Source organism: Periplaneta americana, chromosome 16 (genome assembly GCF_040183065.1).
Source record: "Periplaneta americana isolate PAMFEO1 chromosome 16, P.americana_PAMFEO1_priV1, whole genome shotgun sequence".
In the NCBI taxonomy this organism is placed as follows: Eukaryota; Metazoa; Arthropoda; class Insecta; order Blattodea; family Blattidae; genus Periplaneta; species Periplaneta americana.
In genome coordinates, this window is record NC_091132.1 from 136,980,307 (window position 1) to 137,003,247 (window position 22,941).

Genomic DNA, 22,941 nt, shown 5'->3' on the forward strand with positions numbered 1-22,941 from the left:
AGCACCCAACCATATGAGCTACGCTTTTACACAGTCTAGTGCTTCCCTATTAGGCACCTAACGGAAGTATGTCACAAACAACAGCCAATTTTTCCAAAACGATAGGTCATTGGCCACCCATACCAGGTATGACTTTAAACACTACTTCTTGTACTTTCATCTCACACAATCTTATTTCATTCGGTGATATACAGAACGTGTCCTCTCCTTGTAAGTAAGACTTTCGAGGTCTAAGCGGAACTCAAAGAAAAATAATATCAAAAACATAGTTATTGACACATATTTCGGTTCAATGGTGAAAAATGTAACACAAAGGTACCAAAATGCATTCCAGAGTAAAGAGTACTAATAACAAATTCTATATAGTGCAGGACATCCAGTATTGTAAATAGGTCGATGTTAACACGCAATCGAAAATTCTATAAAAAAAATTCTATGTTGTAACTTGAGTGGCATTAGAAAAAAGCAAAGGTATGTGCCAAAAATCTCAACCTGTATGTCCGATAAATATTTTCATTTCGTTTTTGGAAATGCACCTATTTAATGTGAAGTCTGCGCTTAGTGGGTTGCATAGAGTTTCTCTATACGTGGCCTTATGATTGACAGGCAAATATGTAAATCATTTTCAAGATGCAACAGTCTGTTAATTTATTTAGAGTTCACTATTTTCATGTTAGAAAATGTTGATTCACATAAGTATGACGTTGAAAACGACAGTTCTAAATGTTTTTTAGTTTATTCGGCATCATCGACTGCTTTGACAAAACATTTCCGCATATAAGACACTAGGGATTTTGTTTATAGGCCTATTAATCACCACGCCTTGTAAAACTATATTGCAAGTATTCATCACTATAATATTTACGAAACGCAGTACGTTTTTGCGAACCCTGAAGGGAACTTTGGCTCACATTATTTGAATTAGCACTGTTGTCATCTAACCCAGAACTTAATTCAGATTGTGTTTTTTGAATTAAAAATTTGTCCATAAAATCTAAATAAAGCACTTTTGATAAAATAAAATCGGACTATCTGTTCTAACGATTCTAGGCTTTTATTATTACCAAGTGGGGAGAGTAAACGAATTACTAATCATTATTGCAGTGTTCACTTTCATTAGAATTATCGCCAGGGAGAAAAATGAAACTGAGCATTGTTGCAGGTCTTCACGTTTCATTGGTAAAGTGTGTCTCAAAATAAAATGTACCGTATCAAAGATTTCGTTGGAAATAAAAAAAAATACAAAACACGTTGTAATGAAACTTTCTGGATGGCATAAAATTGATTTTTCAATTCCAAAATTTCGCAACACACTCCATGGGGCTGCGGGAAACACTGGTTGGGAACTTCTGATGTGATGTACTACTGATATGTCGAAGATGGAAAACCAGCATCATGCCGACTTCACGACAAAAAAACTTTCACATTGTCATTCTAATATTATCAGGAAGGAAAGGTCCAACTTATTGTTAGTGTAAAACCACAGTCTAGTATATACAGTCGCGAAGCTCAATACGTAGTAAATATGCAAACATTAGATAGTTGCTCACCACTAGGATCGCTAATATCGCCTCATTACAGGCAATGCAAAATAGAACCGTCACAGTCTATTGTTTCTAGCACCCTCAAAACTCAAGCTTCGTGACTGTATATAGTAGACTGTAGTAAAACCCCGCTAAGGATCTTAAGAGTTGCTAGGTAGTTGCACATTTTTCTCTTCACAAAGTTTCAATTTGTCACACCCACAGCTTTATTACTGACTTCTATCTCAGAACAATAAACTTGAGTACGTGTATGTTTCCAGATGTTGGAGGACAAATTATTAGAGCAATAATAAAATAAAAACAATGTAATAATAAAGATAATAAAAATAATAATTTCAACATAGAAATATCACTAGTTATTGACTCGATTGGCGATGCAATATATTTACTTCAAGATTATCTCAAATATTTCTTCTGAAATACAGTAGGCCTACCATAGTTATTGTAATAGATAGCTCTCTTAATAACAGAATAATTGCTCACGTATAAAGGAAATGTTTAATGTTAATTTGTAATAATAAAATATTATCTCATAGCAACAGTTAAGTAGGTAAACAATGAAGAAAGTTATCTGATATTTAAAAGCAAAATCAAATCGTTCCTGGTGCAGGAGCTGCCCGTCCTTACGTGGTACAGTGCTACAGAAGAATGCTAATTTTTGCTCAAATAATGTACTTGTAATACCATAGTATTTGATCTGTCATTTGACAATTTCCCATGATTATGTTCATGACGCGTTATAGAGTGTTTAGTCTTGGCTCTTCGCTTTTTGGTGTCTCAGGGGGTTAGTTGTGCTACTCAGAACTCCACATGAGAATCAGACAATTATGCGCATGTGCGAAGCTGAAATCACTGCTCTGGTTTGCTATTTTTTACGCGGGAAAGTGCTGTAGTCAGATTCAGCATGACACAGTTTCTAGATTGCAAAAGTAAACCGTAACGAAAGAATGCTTGTTTGTGGATGAACTCGGAACTATTTACAATGTATTTTGCTATTCAATTGTCCGACTGCTGCTTCCATCTAACTGTTTAATTGAGGTTCCTCCTGAATCAGCCAGCAAGCGACGGAAAATGGAAACCCAGAAAATTGAAGCCAAGGAAGTATGTGACCGTTTCCATTCTTTAAGCTACCTAGGCGCAACAAAATTGTTAAACAGCAAATTTTTTGACAATTTTTCGCATAACTTTCGTGAACGCGAACTTGAAGTTGCTCTCAACAGCTATACTGTGCTGAATGGTAAAACAAATTCAAATGCTAAATAAAAAAGTGGTCTTCCAACGGAACCCGGCCCACTGTGGACTGAACGGTAGCGAGAAAGCTGATATGTTAGGAAAGAAAGGAACTTAAATCAATTTAAAAACAAATTTCAAGTTCCCATATGAATCAATAAAACGAGTCAAGAAAAGAATAAGTAACAGCGATCAGACAAAACATCAAAATTCAAAATGGAAAGAATCATTCAAAGATCCAAAACTAATTCCTGATCTACCTCGAAAATCTGAGGTTAGATTGATTACTGGTCATGATTGCCTCAGTAAACACCTCCATCGTATTGGAGTACTGAATTCACCTAAATGCTTACTGTGCACCAGAGAAGAGGACATGGAGATGGAGCACCTGGCTAATCGTGAAACTCTTAGGACATTTGTGGACCTTCCATCAAAATACTGGGAAGCAAGAAGGATGATGAGTTTATTGTTAAATCCAGAGCATTAGATACACACACTGTACTGAAAAAAAGATTGTTAAATACACAACTTAGAGTTCTATACGAAAGACCCGGCTTTCTAAGTATAGATGGAGCTGTTCAATTGTTACAATACATAGTCTCCAACAATTTACAGTATCCATTCTGTGAAGTAACGAAGTTGTTAAATATTTTGGTTACAACACCAATGATCATTGCTGAGCAAGAAAGATGTTTTTCTTGCTTGAAACGCATAAAAAGGTTTTTAAGGAACACTCTGTCTCAGGATCGTCTCACTGCTCTTGCAATATTGTCAATAGAAAAGAGTATGATGTCCAGGATTGAGGGTATAACACCAGGGTAATTGACAAATTCTGTAGCAAAAAGGAACGTTGTATGGAGTTCATATTTCGTCACTAGGCGAGTCTCAAATTAAGAAATACATATAAGTGTGTACAGTAGGCAGATATATATATATATATATATATATATATATATATATATATATATAATTTTCTTTAATGGATGCTCTCTCTTAAATATCTCTTAAATTGTAGCACACTCATTATTTTGACCACCAGCTGCTACTGGCCTGGTGACGCAAGTCTTATAATGAAGAAATAAACATAAAAAAGGAAAAGAATGAGTAAAGCAACAAAAGTTTCAACGCCAATTAGACTTAAACATTTCATTATAAAGCGTGGGGAAGAAAACATTTCTATTTGCTGAGTATTGAACTAAATTTTTCGTTACTGAATCACCAACAATGTTTCACGAGAAAGAATAGATTTATTCAAATGTGTAACAGCTTGATCATAAATATAATTTCCGGTCATGGTTAAATTTCTCGCTTACAACAGAAAGCTTTTCCTTTTATCTCCAACACCGGAGAGGGTCATGCAACACTTTCAATCACGATCTCATTACAGCAGCCTCCCTATCAGACATGCTAAAGGGCATCAGTTTATTATGAAAACTACAAAAGAAAATTTTTAACTCTTATTTAGTATGCAATGCTATTGTCATCCCTATTATATAACATCTTCGTCAATTATTCTTGCGAAATATAAAGCTTCACGAACGGGAAATTATTTTTCTGAGCCTCTGCAAGCACTGGAGAGAAATCGATAATAGCCCCGTGGAAATATATGCGATTTGAACAGAAGTGCACAGAAGAAATACAGGGTGAATTCCATAAAATTGACACACATGCCGAGTTAAACTTAAGAGCTATTAATAGACACACTCTAAAGACTCATTTACCGAACGTCTAGAACTAACTTTTCAAGCTAGAGATCAAGATTTCAAATCTCAGCTCGTCTTAAAGGAATTTTTGGTTGGCTAAGATTTATTTATTTATTGATTCTGGTGTAGTTAAGACCATCAGGCCTTCTCTTCCACACCACCGGAAATACAAATACAATAACAGAAATAAAAATTGCACTATAAACAAAGTAAAGTCACACAAAAATATGCACAGCTTGCAGTAATAGTGTTACAGTGTTATGTTGCTTATTTCGGGTTAATCCAATTTTATTTCCCAATAAGATAATAAAATGAGGATAAAGGAGGAAAAAAAAAAAAACAACGAAAAGTTACGACAGCGGGACTGCTTGTAAGGGAATTAAGAAGGTACCTATGTAAGTTCAAATGCGGAAGGCTAGTTGTCTCACTCCGATTGTTGTCGTTCCGTTAAAGAAACCGAGATAACTTTTTCCATTGCCAGAATTCTACTATTTGTCCATAATTATTAACGTTTGCTAAAATTTCACGAAACAATAGTGTACATTTAAAATATTTTAAATATGACGTTGCGTATGACGACAATGGGCTAATTAAAATTAGAGGAATATAATAAATTTAGCGTATTACAAATAAAACTCTAAAAAAGGAACTGAAAGGCCACAAACAGTGAATATTTTAGTATTCTTTAGTGGTGAGGAAGATGGAAAGCAACACATGAGGAGCTTGCGTCCAAAACCAGACGACAAGTTCATAATTTTACGAAAATGAATTTATTATGTTTTTTTTACAATTTCACTGGATTCTATCAATATCTGCATTGATTTTGAATCAAACTTGGATAAATTCCATAGAAAATTGCATTCGAAAAATGGGTTTTCGGTCAAAACCGAACACGTCCAAAAGTAACTTGAAAAATAGAATGTCAACACATTTTCAGTCAATACGAAGCAAATCCAATGCACTCTTCTTTCAACCGAAATTAAACCAATATCTTTTACCCATTGTCTTGGAAAACTTTTGTATAGATGTTATTACGAAAAAAAAAAAAACAATAGAACCATCAGTTGTGAATACAATTAATTGCGGAATCAGAAAGCGACGATCTGCCGATCGGAAAAGAGATAGGCTATAGAAAGAAATAAAAGGTATGTAAAGAAAAAAAAATTATGAACATTGTTATTACAGCAACAAAAGTTTATAAATTTTCTTAGGTTTTAATTTTTAATGTTTGCTTTCAGATATGAAAATCCAGACCCAGATCTGAAAAAATTAAAAAGATCATGTAACCATGACAACAAATCTTACTGCTGTGCAGCAATAAAGTTACTAATGCGGATATCATGGTCAATCGAAATCGATTATGTAGAAATATACTCAGGGACAAAAAAAACCGGACACTTCTATATTTGCTTGTATTTTGTTGCCAATTATTTCAAATTGAAACAAAACCCATTTAAACAAAATAATGTTTCATTTAGCACCTTATACGACAACATTTGAAAAAAAAACTCTGATGAGAAAATTTACAAAAAAAATACAAAGGGCGTATAACTATGGCATCGTTTGGTCTAACTGTTTTTTAATTTTATGGTGCCTTAAACATTAAAAACTCTTTTTAGTAACGGGTATTACCCCCTCTGGCTTGAATAACTGCATCCATACGTCTTGGCATGCTCTCAATTTGGTTAGCAATGTCTTCTTGAGGAATAAGTTCCCATTCTTCGCTAAGTGCTCGCCTCAATTCTTGTAACGATTCTACTCTCGGTCATCTATTCTTAACACGCCGTCCCATCATGTCTCACACGTGTTCAATTGGGTTCATGTCTGGACTCCTTGCTGGCCATGGAAGAACATGGATTCCCACTTCTTGGAGATAATCTCCGACCGCATGGGCAATATGCGGCCGTGCATTATCATGCATTATCGCCTACAAATTGGCCAAATGGCACAACATGATCAGCCAAACATTCATTTATATACCTATCAGCTGTTAGTCTTCCATTTTCAACAAAAACCAACTCTGTACGAGCATCCGTACATACTCCTGCCCAAACCATCACTCCACCACCTCCATACGGCACATTTTCGGAAATGCAACACTGTGAAAATCGTTCTCCCCTCCTTCTCCAAACTCTTTCACGTCCATCAGGTGAGCACAGATTGAAATGGGACTCATCGGTGAACAGAACACAGCTCCACTGTCCATTTCTCCAATCCCTGTGATCATTTGCAAAACGCAGTCGTTCAACTCGATGCATCCTGAGAAGTCTGGGACCAGTTGCAGGTCTACTTGATATCAGTACACTTGCTTTCAACCTCCTTCTAACTGTTTTGGCCGAAATTGGGCCTCCATGCATGTTAACAAATTGCTGGGCTACACTAGTAGCTGGCAGGTTGAGCTCCCTAAGAACTCTCAACACCATATACCTGTCTTCATTTGGATTTGTAGCTCTTGGACGACCCGAACCTGATCTTCTGGTATATTCTAGGGTCTCTCTATACCGTTTTATGGCATTATGAGTTGTGCTTCTAGCCATATTCATAACATTTGCAATGTAACGTACACTGCGTCCATCATCGTAAAGGGCTACAGCTCGAGCCACATCTTCAGGTCGCATCTTGTTTTAAGACAAATGTTACAACCCACTTAAACTCAGAAAATGTAAAAATAAAGAAATAACAAATGATAACGATAATGAAGCACAAAATGGTTGAGACAAAATTGTTATAGCTGAGACTCCGAAAGCAAAATTGGAATATTTGGTTGTAATGGCTTGTTTATAAAACAAAAAACAATCAACAATGTAAACACGTCTCCATAACAACAGATGGCTACCATAATAATGTATGAGAAGATAATGTTTTGCAAAATACCAGCAAATATTAAAGTGTCCGGTTTTTTTGTCCCTGAGTGTATTTCTAAACCTAGAACTGAGTTTCTGAAATTTTTTATAGCTTTAATCCGATTTATTTCATTTTTGTCTGTTTGTTAGAAATATTAAGAATAAAGTGTTTGCAAATTTTGAGCTGAATCGAACTGCTAGTTTCGAAGTTAATTTTATTTTAATTAAGTAAATTGATGATATAGGTAACCAAAATATTCCGTGTATATTACATTCAAATACAGCTTTGAGTGTATAGATTATGAAGATAAAGTATGAGATTAAACCATAAGTATTGTTATAGGAATCAATGTATTTATCTGTATTGACTATTGTATAACTAATATTTTTAATTGTTTACAATAATACTCGTACAACGAATTTCACCTTCAAATCGATGAAACTGAACCCCTAACTTCTATAAGAGGAGTAATAAACACCAGAAAAATTAGGACAGAATTGCACCTACGAGAATACAACGCATGGTGCAACTTACCTCAAAAGGGAAAAGGCGTTATTCTGTACAGTGAATTCACTCCCTCTAACAAATGGATAACTAAGCCCGATGGAATGACTAGCGGTGAATGGAAGGAGGCTATCAAGATGACTGCCAACCTAAGTGCTGTTAAGACCCATACCAGGTAGGTCTCAGGACAACCACTGAAGGCGATGCCTCAGAGATAGAAACTCTTGGACATGTCCTGGGAGCCTGTCCTTATGGTGAATCGTTGCGTATACATAGGCACCATGCAATTAGAATTAAATTGGCGGATTCCCTTAGAAAACTAAAATACACCGTCTATGAAGAAGTCCACGGAACTGCCGACAATGGCAGTAATAGACACATTGACATAATCGCCATTATCGAATCTTTGTCTAAGGGTATTATCATCGACCCCACCACCAGGTTTGAAACATATATAAAGGACAGCCTGAAGACGTACACGAGGAGAAACGAGCAATCTACGTTCCAACCATCCCGTATTATGAAGATAAATACCAACTTCACGATATCAGTGTTACGGGATTGATGTTTGGAGCAAGAGGAACGATACCTAACTTCTCTTCTCAATTCTGTAAAACCCTAGAACTGCATAAATATTTTCTAAATGAACTGGTCCTCCTCATAATTAGAGAGTCAGTCAAACTCTTACGGAACCACCTATATGGACTCTAATTCAGTGTACTGAAAAAACTGATGCGCCATTATAATTCTTCTTCTTGTTAGTTTATTTTGTTAACTACCATTGTTTGTTTGTTTGTTTACTTGTTTGTCATTTTTCTCACTCTGTTATCTTTCATCATTATTTATTCTCCTTTTGTTTTGTATGCTTTGTCTAATGGCAGCCTCTAATTTGAGGAAGCTCTTACTTACTTACTTACAAATGGCTTTTAAGGAACCCGAAGGTTCATTGCCGCCCTCACATAAGCCCGCCATCGATCCCTATCCTGTGCAAGATTAATCCAGTCTCTATCATCATACCCCACCTCCCTCAAATCCATTTTAATATTATCCTCCCATCTACGTCTCGGCCTCCCTAAAGGTCTTTTTCCCTCCGGTCTCCCAACTAACACTCTATTGAGGAAGCTCTATAAATAAATAAATATGTATCATGCAAAAAAAAATGGGGGCTGGAAAGCCCTAGATGATACATGTTGAATGGAAAATTCAATAATATTCTGAATAGTTGAGACAAACTTGTATTCCATAAGTTAGTATGCCTAAATTTATTTTTAACCCTATAGGATACAACAGGTTAATAGGCTATATCCTATGATTTTAATAGAACAATAGAAAAAATGTTAAGAAAATTAAAATTTCACAATACTATAATATTGCACAACACATAAAATATGGACATTGCGATAGTTGTTTTCTTTACAGTCCGACACGGTTTAATAAACTAGTGTGAGAAATGAAGTTTTGCCAATTTAAGAGTTAACCAAAACTGAACACGTCGAAAACATTTCCAATCAATGTTGAACAAGTCCACCTCTGTCGATCAAAACTAAACAAGTCCTACAGATTTTTTTACAGTATCTCGAGGGCATTTTTTTTTGTTGCAAATCAGAATCTGATTTACAATATTAACTTATAGGTGGTCGGTCCCTCAATGTCCTCACAAAATATTACATTCATAGTATTAATGTGAAGGTCGAGTTCAGCTTTTTTCACTTCCTGAAAAATTTGCATTGAGGAACTTGTCCGGTTTTGAACGCACACATGACGAATTGAAGTTATGGGACGCATGCTCGGTCGCTCCGAAAATCTAAATCTTCCCCTCGCGCTGGCAATCGAATCCGGTTTCGTTGTGTTTTACTCAAGAATTATGTCTAATATTTTTATAACTTCTTCAGAATAACTTAAATACTTATGAAACGCTTGCATATAAATACTTTATTCAGGTTTATCAGCTCACATGCACGGCAGCGTTTACAGTCGATCTTACTGGTCATTACACGTGTTACACAGTGCTGTGTAAGCAGTCGAGTTAGTTTATCACTTCTGCAGTTAATAGATTCTGAGGGAATCCTTGTAAGATTTTAACTACCACTACATAATTAGACCTGATTGATGAACCATAAAGGGGCTTGATTAAACCGGTTGTGTGCTCGACGATAAAGAGTGAGGGAGATAACCGCGTCCAAAAACATGCACATTGTCCCATAACCTTCAGATTGATGCTAGTTTTATAGCGCGTTAAACGGAGACGAACACTTCAAACTGAGACTAGACTCAACAACGTCAGTGCCAGTACGCACACGTGTAACAATGTGAGTGCCGTACCTTATTATTACTACTGCATACCGTTTACAGATCTTATGAGGATTAGCCACTGAGTTCCATCAATCTTTATCATTTTCATTCTTTTTTAAACGGGTACCAAAAATCAACTGTTTCTTAAAGAATACAGTACCAAGTTGGTATCGAATCGACGCCCTAGCATCGTATCAGCAGGTAAATGCGCTAGCAACTGAGCTATGCTTGTGGCTAGTAGTTACTTTTAAATAAATACATTTTTCTGAACATTTTCTCAACATAAACATTTTTAAAATATAAGATTGGAGAATGCTGGGTTCGCAGTGAAAGACCTGCCCTTGGGCAGAACACTTATGTATGTATATATGAGCAAGTATTTTAGGAATGTTTACCTTATGTAAATTATTCAAGAAGATACAAAAGAAAATAATTGTAGAAGTTACAAAACTCATTAATATATCTCCCTAAGGAGCCCTGACCAAAGTCCGTATCAGAGTTTTTTCTCGGTCTGATACTATACTTCGTTTCATAATGTCTGACAGGAGAAGTAAACATTTCCGGTAGAGGAGGAAAGAGTATAATTGCTATTCAACCAATGGCAGAGGTCCCATTCCACTATTGACTTGAAGTTGGTCGGTCTGAAGCATTCTACCTCTGGAGAACTTCAAGACAAGCGTGGAATGAGACGTCTGCTATTGGCTGAATGACAATTATACTCCTCTCCTCCTCTGCCGGAATGTTTACATCTCCTGCCAGACATTATGGAACATAGTATACATTAATACATGGTAGGACTCTTGATATGGTGCAAGAAAGACGTCATATTGACAATGAACAAACATCTTCTCCTAGACTGAATTCGATCTTCTGACTTAGTTCTGGAACAGCGTTGAAGTGACTCACTCGTTTCATATGACATTGCTGACTTGTATATTGAATTTCTATATATATTTTTTTAATTTTATTTCACTTGAACTACATTTATTGGTTGATTAAAATAAGTCACCATTTTGTTGTCAAGAAATTTACAGGCCTATTTTGGATTATTTATTCCAAAAGAAAGTCTAACTTGAAGTAAAAAAAGTTATAAAATGTATATACTGTATATATCTATGTGAATTAATTGTCTACATGCATTAATTCACAATCATCATCCTCATTATCTATAAGCTAAGGTGGACCTAAGGAACAACTGGATAATAAGCACGGCAGAGCAACGCCGACTACTCTGGCCACTACTAGACACCGTGCCGTACCGAGCCGTGTGAAACAAAAGACAATAGCAATGGTGGTAGTAAAATTCGCGACTATATTCTTGAATAATTGACTCCACTAGTCAAGTCCAAAATTTATGGAATATAACGACGGTGTTTTGAATACACTGAAAGAAAATGCAAATGTAGTAAGATCTTATAGTAGGTTATCACAACGAATTAAAGGAAAAAAAAGAGGTGTGGTTCAGGGAATATCATCGAATGAACGAAAGTAAATTTACGACTAATGTTCGCCATGTAATATACTCTCAATATTTACGCAAATACAGGCCGGGGAAGACTAAAATATAGTCGACCACAGGATTTTACATGCGGCTCGCGACAAGAACAGTTTAGCTCTGAGATGATAACTGCGCATGCGCGGACTTAATTAATAAAAACCTAAACTAACCAAACCTAACCTTCGTATAAGCAAGATGTGTAACCGGAGCACGAAGGGAACTTCTTGATTTGATATGGAATGTCACGCGAAAATAAATCCATGTAAGGATGACACTGGCACTGCACGACAAGTCCGAGCATGCGCCACAGCCAAACTGCTCCTGTCGCGAGCATCTCCTAAGATTGTTTTGTTAATAAGAAAAATAACAATATCTACTGCTGACGTCAATATATTTGAAAGTATTGATAAGGAACAACATAATCCTAAGGAGAGAATATTTCAAAATATTAATGAGCTTCATCATTGTCTGTGTGTCTAATTTAAACTAATATGCAGTTGCTCATCAAACCCTACCTAACCTTGTCGCTAACAGTGGTGTTATCTCTCAGTAAAGTTTAGAACGAAGGAAGTAGAGAGAACAGAAACAAATTTTCTTGGCCACAGCCCAACGTCATGACCTTATGTTGGCGACATTGTGTATTTAGTTCTATTTTGTCGTAACCGTAACGGCACGGTTGAAAGCTACCTTAGCTAATTCTCCAATTTAGGGGTATTCTTGTATTTTCCATCAGTCGTATGCGCGTGTACCAATTAAATTTACAAGTATTAATCTCTACCTTTTCGTTTAAGTTAAAACTGCTTATTTAGTGCTTGTCTTATATCATCCCTTGTTTGATCTTGTAAGGTATATCCAGCAATTCCTCGCAGAAACCTCATTTTAGTCTTTTCTATGTTTATACTCGTACATATCCTACATGCATGAGACATAATTATATTAAATTAAATTTTAGTAAATATATTACATTTCATGCATTACATACGTTCATTGCAAATGAAATGAGAATGGAAACTTCTTACTTATATTTTACAAAACCATAATCATTCCTGACTATAGCTACTACTGCAGAGATTTCAATCCAAATATGCAAAAAAAATTATAACTGAAGCAGTAGCGAGTTTTTAAGTCGCTTGCTCAGTGTGTACTGTTAGATCCCACAAGTAGTGAGGAAGTATAATGTGAACTAATATAACAAATCATAAATGCAATAGTATAAAATATAAAAATTGCATGACCATACATTCAGAATGAAACAAGACGAACTATGTATGCATTGTAGCGTTAAAGGAGAAAAAAAGTTGACTAGAGAAGGATGAATTCAATTTTGAAATCATTGGTCCAGACAGATCAAATGTTTTGTTTAATAAATGAGTAATTATCTTTATGACATTCATTCCATATATATAGTATTACATTATACGCATTATATTATTTGCATTACTATCTACTAATTAAAACTTTAAAAATTATTTCAGTACGTAGTTATGTAATATTACACATTATATTGCAATGCATTAAATATCATTCAATATACCCCATTGTATTGTAATGTATAATACAAGTTAGAGTAAACACATTGTACTAAGTATACTTTGCAAAATGAAAATTCCAACATACATATTGTTAACCAGACGTTAATGTATACAAGTTATAAAACGAATATTGCGATATAGTATATATAGTATATTACTAGGGTCTGTTGGACAGTCGGGCAAAAAATGTTATATAAACATGTGTCCTAATCTCAATATTTTCAGAGTTACATTAATTTGAAGTTGTTTGTAAAATTCCATTATTCTTTGGTTTTGAAGGAAAAAGAATATTACAAGTAAAAAAACTATTCAGGAGCATCATTTCTTTAATTAGCTAGTATTCTGAAGCTGAAAATGTTAGTGAATTCCATAATTGTTTCGTACAGATTTTCTTTTCGATTTTTAACTACAAAATTACACTTTCGTTATGCATTTGTCACAATTGTTACAAATCACGCCACTCTTGTAAATTCTTCAAGACTGAACATTAGGATGCATATTAAACTGTAAAGAATCAAGTTCATAAAGTCGTATGATTTGTAAAACTTTTTATGATAAGTGCGTAAGAATAATGTAATTTTTAGTTAAAAATTGAAAACCAAAATCTGTACAAAGCAATTAAGAACATTTTTAGCTTCAGAATACTAGTCAATTAAAGAAATGCTACTTCTGAATAGTTCATGCTCTAGCCTATTTGTAATATTCTTTTACACTTAAAACTAAATAAAAAGAGGTATTTTACGAACAAATTCAAATTTGTGTAACTCTGAAAATATTGAGATTAGGACACATGTTTATATGAAATTTTTTTCTCGGAATGTCTTCGGAAATAAGCTCCGTAAGTAACGGTAAATCTTCGTGAATCACCCTGTATATGAATTACAATACAAGGTGTTTCTGGTTGACAAAGTAGGTATTGGAGTTGGTTTCCTCGAGGTCCTCTCATTTATTCTGTCATCATTGTACGAATCACCGTTACTTTAATATTATCATCATTTCACTAGCCGTATAACTTAACATTTTAAATTATTATATGCCCCATAATAGAGGATTAGTTTCTCATCAAGCATGTGAAACTAAGGCTGGTATTCATAGTCGACACTTTCGATTAAAGTGTCCTTTGGAAGACGCAAAGTATCACTTTTCCGTTGCACAGTCGACACTTTGGTGCAAAGGAACACTTTGGATGAAAGTGTAGTTCCGACCACACTTTGAGCCGAAAGTGACACTTTGTAGAAAAATGGCGGACGTCTTGGAAGTTGTCGATTATTAGAACGTGCGGAAGAGATGGCACAATGTGGACAATGTACAAAAGTGCTACATTAGAGATAGGCCTAAGGACAATCCCGTGGAATTTTATAATAATATAGAATTTAAAAAACGGTTCCAAACTGATAACGAAACTTATTGAGATTGCTTATATTTTCGATGACTGGTGGACAAAAACGAATAATACAGGTTTGCCAGTGCTTCCAATAATACAGTTATTGACTGCATTAAAATTCTATGCTACAGATATGTACCATACATTAATATATATAATATTATAGTTCAGATATTTCTGTAGTAACATTCGTATATTTATAACCTCAATTCGATTAAATGATATGTATAGATATGCCTATAAAACCTATTTTTTATTACTGAAACGAATTTTTTAACTTAAATAATATTAAACTAACTACAATCTAATGTAGGCATAACTATCTTAAATTAGCATTGAGAGACCTCACGTGCCTGCCTTCTAAGCAGATTCCATAATTATATTGGGTTTAAAATGACTTTGATTTTTGTTGGCTACCTGTATTTTGAGATAAGATTTATCTTGATGTTGATATAATCATTACTGTTTTGATACCGGTAATATATATATTTTCACGCCGGTAAGCAATACATCTACTGTCTCTAGTTCATGTGCAGTCATAACCTCACCATGAAAAGAGATCTCATACTATTAGGCCTATTTTGTTATGCATTGTAGAAACATTTGGCATTCAAAATATTCCTGAAGAGCAGGCAATAATGCAAATGAGAGAGAGAAAATAGTAATAGTAATAATAATAATAATAATAATAATAATAATAATAATAATAATAATAATGTCACTATTCACGAAAAAGACAAAAATGAAAATGAAGGAAATAACACGATATATCAATGAAGGAGATACGTATAAAACCTAACTTAACGATATAAATTTAATTATATATATACACACAAAACAACCTACTCAATCCAACTTAACCTAACTATATAAACTAACAGAAGATATGTACAAAATCCAACCGAACTATACAAATCAGTGGAACGGATGCATACAAAATTAAACTTAGTGACATAAATCAATGAAAAAGATATGTACAGAATCTAATCTAACTATATAAATTAATGGATCAGTTATGTACTGTACAAAACTTAACCTAATTTCACCAGCAGTATCACTAACTATTTAATAAAATGTTATATACCTGAACTGACTGAAATAATCTAAACTATCGACAACAAAAACTAGAAACTGAAATAAAACAACTTTAAATATACATTTTCTTTCTCGCGCGATCAATTAGGCTGCCAATTCAAATCACAAGCATTGTAATTTGTAGGTTATAAGTCATTAATTTGTTATTGTTTGTTCACTTGTTTTGAAAGGCATTGTGGGACTTCTGTTACCAACCAAATTGTAACTCTACACTTTGCTGGCGTAAAGTGACACTTTGTGAAGTGCACTTCTTCAATCGTCTTTGAATACCACTAATATGAAAGAGACACTTTCGTCAAAGGTGTCACTTTGCAAAGTGGTGATATAAAGTGTCGACTATGAATACCAGCCTAAAACTCAATAAATGAAACAGAAATATGTTTCTATTGCAAAGATGATCCAAGTAACAGATACTGTGAGTTCGAGGATATAATATGTATATCTTACCCTAGAAGTTGGAAGATCTTCCAGAGTTTCAGCATTTATATGCATCTACTTATGAATTCAAAAGTCGTATGCAGCGTGAGACGTACCCCTCTAAATGTTCAGGAATTAAATGAGTCCGATAAATAACGAAGAGGTGCTACGAGTTATGCCGAGCGGTCTCTGGAATTCATCCTAGATGTAGATTATGTTCTAGAGTAATTTATATTTGTCTTCCCCAGCCGTAAGAAGGCTGTTCAATTTTAAAAGGATTTATTAGGTCTGTCTACTCGTGTGAAAACAATTCTTAATTATTTCTTACATTCGACTTACGATTTTGTAGTGAAGGTTTACGTGGTTGCTTAAGGATATCTCCGAGTATTCTAGTTTCCCCTGTCACCCTACCATTCCACATTACTATATAACCAGAGAAATATAGGCATGTACAATGAATTCGTGTATTAAACAATTTCATTAAATCGCAATTAATGTGTTCTCAGCGATTTTTGTTCTAATAGAGATATGGAAACTTGTCGATTAATAATAATAATAATAATAATAATAATAATAATAATAATAATAATAATAATAATAAACAATAATTTTCTTATAATGTATTTAGGCATAAGCTTTGTAACTGGCGAGCGGATTGATTGTATATAGTGTATAGATTATATATATATATATATATATATATATATATTCATCTATTGTGTAGAGTAGATAATTTTTATTTATTTTAATTTTTGGAATGTAATATCTATTTTAACCGACTCTGTATATGTACTGCTATATGAATATCAACTATGAACTATAAAATATGTAACATAAACATAGCATGTAATATTGCAAATCTTGTATGCAATGAAACATGCTGTTTTACCAAAATAAAGAAAAAATATAATAATAATAATAATAATAATAATAATAATAATAATAATAATAATAATAATAATAATAATAATAATAAGTAGAAGAAGAATAATAAATGAACCATTTTTGAAATATAGACCTACCAATGAGAAAAAATGAAATTTTTTAAAAATAATATTTCACCAAATTGAGCTTCAAAATTAATTAAACAATTTTTTAAATATAGGCCTAGTAATGACAAAAATTATTTTTTTAATAATATTTCACCAACTGAGGTTCAAAATTAGTACATCATACCAGCAAAACTGATTTCACAGCAAGATGCGAAAGCGAACCTGTTGGGACGCCACATACGGTCTTTCTCGCAACTCAACTCGACAATTGTACGGTATAGTACGTATTTAGAAATTTTAAAGAATAAATAAAAATATTTTATTTTTATATTTTCAGTAAAATGGTAAATTTTAGTTGGACATGTTGGTAGTCAGTGGATTGTATGGAAGTAAAAATTGCTACTTGCGATGTATTTTATATAACTTTTATTTCAACTCTCATTTACAATTTTTGACTTACACCACTTCTGCTTTCAGCGGCATATATTTGGTGCTCTGATGAGACTAATTTCTATCTTAACGGTTGCGTTAATAAACAGAATATGCGAATCTGGGGATCCGAGAATCCACATTAATGTTGTGGAGAGCGGCATCTTTGCACAAACTCTAGCTCGAGTAATAAACAACTTTGATTGACGAGTGCGAAGGCTGTTGGATATTGGATAAAATACTTCTAAGTTTTCAACGTTGCATGGCACCATCATTCATATCGATTCATGTACATGTAATGTAGCAATGTACCAGCATAGAAAGATTTTTGCATTTAAGAAACCTCGTATTTTTGTAATAATCCTGTATACAGGATGTTCGGATTAGTATGTGACAAACTTTGAGGTGTGATACGTGGTGTCAAATGGAACAACTTTTACTTATAAACCCATACCCTGCGACGCTCTAGTACAAAGCTACATAACCATGAAAATAGTTTCACCAATGACTATTATTCAATTAGTTTTTTTTTTTTTTTTTTCTGGCTTGCAGTGGGGTTGCGTGAAACGGGAATATAACTTCTGTTTTGTTGAGGTGATTTTTCATCTATCCCTTATTTACAACTCAAGTGCATACATGTTCTCACATAGCAAATGTACTACACAAATTACAAATGATCATATGTCACTACATCTTTACAAAATTAATGTATGTAATTTAAGTTTAACAGCTACGTAGAGTAGACAAACGAATGAATGTTTACACAAACATACATACGTAATGCATTCCCTTAGCGTAACCTAATAGTACGTGTAAGAACTATTTATAGGAGAACAACTTAGAAAACTCCGTTGGTCTGCGCATGCGTCAATCTTAAAGATTTACACAATATACAATTCACCACCTTCTTCCTAATTGTCAGCTAATAACGGAAGGAGGCGTTACTTACATAGGCTTTCAATGAAGCAGAATATTTTCGCATTTTTATATTTAATAATAACTCAAAAAGTAGTAGTCAGATTCTATTAAGGATAAAAGCATGTTGAGTTTTGTTTGCAGATTTTTAAGATGTTTGAATCACCGCAATATAAAAAATGTAAGACTTCTTAATTGAGATTTGTTTTATACTACTGTAGTGTGGGAAAATATGTTTTTGAAGTAGAAAAGCGATCAGCGATAAACTTTTTTTCTTGAAGAGATTAGTAGGTAGTTGCAGTGTATGAAATCGTCTGAATAGATTGTACTTTATGTTGGAAAAACCCCATAGAAATAGAATGAGTCAACAAGATATGATCACTTGTTAAGTTTATGTCTGACTGCTCGCCGTCCGCCAAGTAGCGCGTACATAAACATTATTTATCTTCAAAACCAAACCAAGCTTTAAAAATAAGAATTACTTCTTTTGATTAGTTTAATTTACTAAAAGAGAGAGACTAAAATGTTTATTCAGTTGCCTCCAGTCTTTTCAATTGGACTTTTGTAACAGAATTTGGGTCCCCACTTAACGTAAAGGAACAATTGTGTCGCCGCCTTTTCGCAGAATATGGAAAAGACAAGTGAAAGAAATGTGTTGAGCACGTTAAAAATAACAAAGAACAATATTTTTCTAGTTCTAATGTAATAGACAGTGAAACTGACAGAATAATTTCGTTAGGAAAATGTTTAAATGATAGCAGTGATGCATCAGATGACTTGTCAGTCAGTAGTGACAATGGTTCAGATTAATGGAGGGAAACTCCGACTCCGCCTCCAGCGCAGCGGTAAGGTTTAATAATCTTCTACAACGAAGTTTTCCCAGTTGTTAACCTATAGTAAATAATGTTTATAAAAAGTACTGAAACTCCTTAGTATTATGCAACCAAAATACTCGTACGCTCAACAGGTTGCTGTAATTTTAGGCATTTAATACATAAAACTGTTATGGGAATAACTAGCTAACAGTATGTAGCTTCGTACTGGAGCGTCGCCGGAAATGGGTTTATAAACAAAAGTTGTTCTCTTCAGATTACTCCGCGGATACACGAACCAACATAAGACGTTACACTTGGTCAGTTGAAAGTAAACACCCAAGCCTACAACTACATACAGTTCCGCTCTGTACGTAAGTAAACTTTAGATATTCTTTTTGACCGCTTGTCAAAATTTTTCATTTTATAATATAAAAACGTGTGTTGCAGATCAGAATGAATACACGACAATTTGTCACCGGATTGCAGTATATTCCATTAGACTGAATACGCGTACAAAAAACACATCCCCACAGTTCAACAACCCGTGTACGCATGATGCTGTAAGTAATTTCATACCTTCACATGGCATTTCTAAATATTCTCTATTTCACCTATCATAGATATACGTTTGTTTTTCAGTTACGAGAGCACAGAACACTTAAAAAGGATTTTCCTCGCTCCATGAAATTAGTTATATACGCTTTTATGACTCCACATTTAATAATATCAGGTTTTTATATTTCTAGCATTTCATTTATTGTAATCACCACATTGATTTCCACTTTCTGTATGCTTTTCTATTTACTTTCAACAAGTTATTGGCAACAACACAATATATTTAGGACACCATGTATGGAGATCTACTTTGTATGCCAACATCACGTATTCAGTTTTACTTCATAGCTATGCAAATTCACAGCGTTTTAAATTTGTTTTTAATATTTTGACAATATTTTAATGTTGTTGTGGATGATTAATATTGTTACTATGTCATATTTACTCTAGTCATATCGTTTCCAAATGTAAAGCATGTTTTGTAATTGTTTTTAAATGATATTTTGTTATATCTCGTACCTGAAGATGCCCTCCAAAGGGCGAGAACGTTAGTATTAAGACTAAATATGATGTAACACATCAATGTTTTCCTTTCATATGTAATTCAATGCTTAAGCCATAAGACGGAATAAATAATTAATTATATTTTGATATATGTTATTAAAAGTTGTTCCATCTGACACCACCTATCACATCTCAAAGTTTGTCACACGCTCACTCGAACACCCTGTATAATATAGTGATATAGTTTATATTAATGATGTGTATAGCAACATGTTTGATGGTGAGCCGTATGACAACGTACCATGTCATCAGACTTGGCAGATTCCGCGGCACGACGCCGTTGTTCTAGCTCTCGGCACGCGTCTTCCACGCGCCGCCCGGTAGCCGTCGGTTATTTCTGCCACGTTGTTCAAAGTGACAAAGTGTTCTATGTAAAGGCTGGTTCACAATAAACCGGGAATGAGAACGAGAACGGAAATATTGTTAAAATAAACGTATTTAAATGTGAACATTTACAATTAACTATTGTGAATTCTCACATTCAAATTAATTTATTTTAACATTAGTTCCGTTAACGTTCTCGTTGTCGTTTCCGTTCCCGGTTTATTGTGAATCAGCCTTAACTCGTTGCAATTCACGTCGCGATACTGTTTTCTGTTAGTAATAATGGTGTTAAATAATAATAATGTGTTCGTACTTCAGACGATCATCTTCATACGCATCATCACTAAGAAGGGCTCCGAGATCTCCGGTTACATTGACTATGCCCAGCGTCTCAAAACAGAAGACTGGCTGCCTATATTCCAGGGAAGACGTCTCATCAAGCCTCGACATACCGACTTGAGCTTCTACAACTGGAGGAAAGGCGTCAGTACCTGCAATTCCTCCATCAATTTTGAGGTATAGTAATTCTACTCGTTCATTATCGCCTTGATAAGTCTATAGAATAGTTAAGAATTAATAATTCTTTCTTCGTTCCGCAAGTACAATCGTTTAAATTTATAATCAACCGAAAATGTATTTTATGTGTGCTACAAAATTATACGTTTAATGTTTTAGTAATAATTGTTTCAATTTTATTCGTAATCTTTTAGTATGGTGTCAGATATATGTTCCCACATATCATTGAAAATTTGTACATAGGAAGAATAAGAGAAATGAGAGTCAATATGATACGAAAGGAGAAAGGAAAACAAAAGGGAGGGAATAGACGACATCAGGGAATAAAGATGGAATCAGAAAATTAAGCCAAATGATATAAGGGACGAAATAAATAATTAAGAAGAAAGGAATAAAGACAGATAAATAAGAAGGAAGAAGGCAATAAAGAAAGGAGAAAGAAATGAAGAAAGAAGAAAGCAATAAAGAAAGAAGAAAGCAATGAAGAAAGAAGAAAGCAATAAAGAAAGAAGAAAGGAATAAAGAAATAGGAATGCAACAAAGAAAGAAGAATGCAATAAAGAAAGAAGAAGGCAATAAAGAAAGAAGAATGCAATAAAGAATAAAGAAACCAATAAGGAAACAAGAAAGCAATAAAGAAAAAAGAAAGTAATAAAGAAAAAGGAAAGCAATAAAGAAAAAAAAGCAATAAAGAAAAAAAGCAATAAAGAAAGAAAAAAGCAATAAAGAAAGAAAAAAGCAATAAAGAAAGAAGAAAGCAATAAAGAAAGAATAATGCCGTAAAGAAAAAAATAAACCAAAAAAGAAGAAACTAATAAAGGAAAAAGAAAGAAATAAAGAAAAAGAGAGCAATAAAGAAAGAAGAAAACAATAAAGAAAAACGAAAGCAATAAAGAAAAAAGAAAGCAATAAAGAAAAAGGAAAGCGATAAAGAAAAAAGAAAGCAATAAAGAAAAAAAGAAATAAAGAAAGAATAAAGCAATAAAGAAAGAATAATGAAATAAAGAAAGAAGAATGCAGTAAAGAAAAAATAAACCAAAACAAGAAGAAACTAATAAAGAAAAAAAGAAATAAAGAAAAAAGAGAGCAATAAAGAAAGAAGAAAACAATAAAGAAAAAAAGAAAGGAATAAAGAAAAACGAAAGCAATAAAGAAACAAGAAAGCAATACAAAATAATAAAGCAATAAAAAAGAAGAAAGCAATAAAGAAAGGCGAAAACAATAAAGAAAGGAGAAAGTAATTAAGAAAGAAGGAATCAATAATGAAATATGGAGACAATAAAAAAGAAAAAAGTAATGAACCAAAAAAGAAAATAAATCTATACAGAAATAAGAAATTAATGAAGAAAGAAGGAAACAATAAAGAAAGACGAAAGCAATAAAAAAGAAGAAAGCAATGAAGAAAGACAGAAGCAATAAAAAGACTGCAATAAAGATACACGAATGCAATAAAAATCGACGAAGGCGATAAAGAAGGAGAAACCAATAAAGAAAGACGATAGGAATAAAGACAAAACGAATGGAGAGGTAAAAAAGAGCGAAGAAAGATAAACATGAAGAAATAAGAAATGCAGAAAGACGAAATGGAACGAAAATGGACGAAATAGAACGAAGAAGAATTACGAAATAGAACAAAGAAAGTGAAATGGAACGAAGAAAGACGAATTACAATGAAGAAAAACGAAACAACGAAGAAAGATGAAACAATGAAGAAAGATGAAACAGAATAAAGAAAGATGAAATGGAATGAAGAAAGACGAATTAGAACGCAAGAAGACGAAATAGTAC

The 22,941-nt window shown here is 33.6% G+C and overlaps 2 protein-coding genes across 3 annotated transcripts in view; one reads left to right on the top strand and one right to left on the bottom strand.

The window, feature by feature from the left end:
* Positions 1-22,941, bottom strand: part of Nos (Nitric oxide synthase) — a 501,742-nt gene that overhangs the window by 314,457 nt on the left and 164,344 nt on the right. The window lies entirely within an intron of this gene.
* Positions 1-22,941, top strand: part of LOC138716459 (cilia- and flagella-associated protein 299-like) — an 87,919-nt gene that overhangs the window by 33,074 nt on the left and 31,904 nt on the right. Inside the window, exon 3 of the mRNA XM_069849572.1 lies at positions 20,956-21,153. Within this exon, the coding sequence (XP_069705673.1) occupies positions 20,956-21,153 (198 nt within the window). The remainder of the gene's footprint in view (positions 1-20,955; positions 21,154-22,941) is intronic.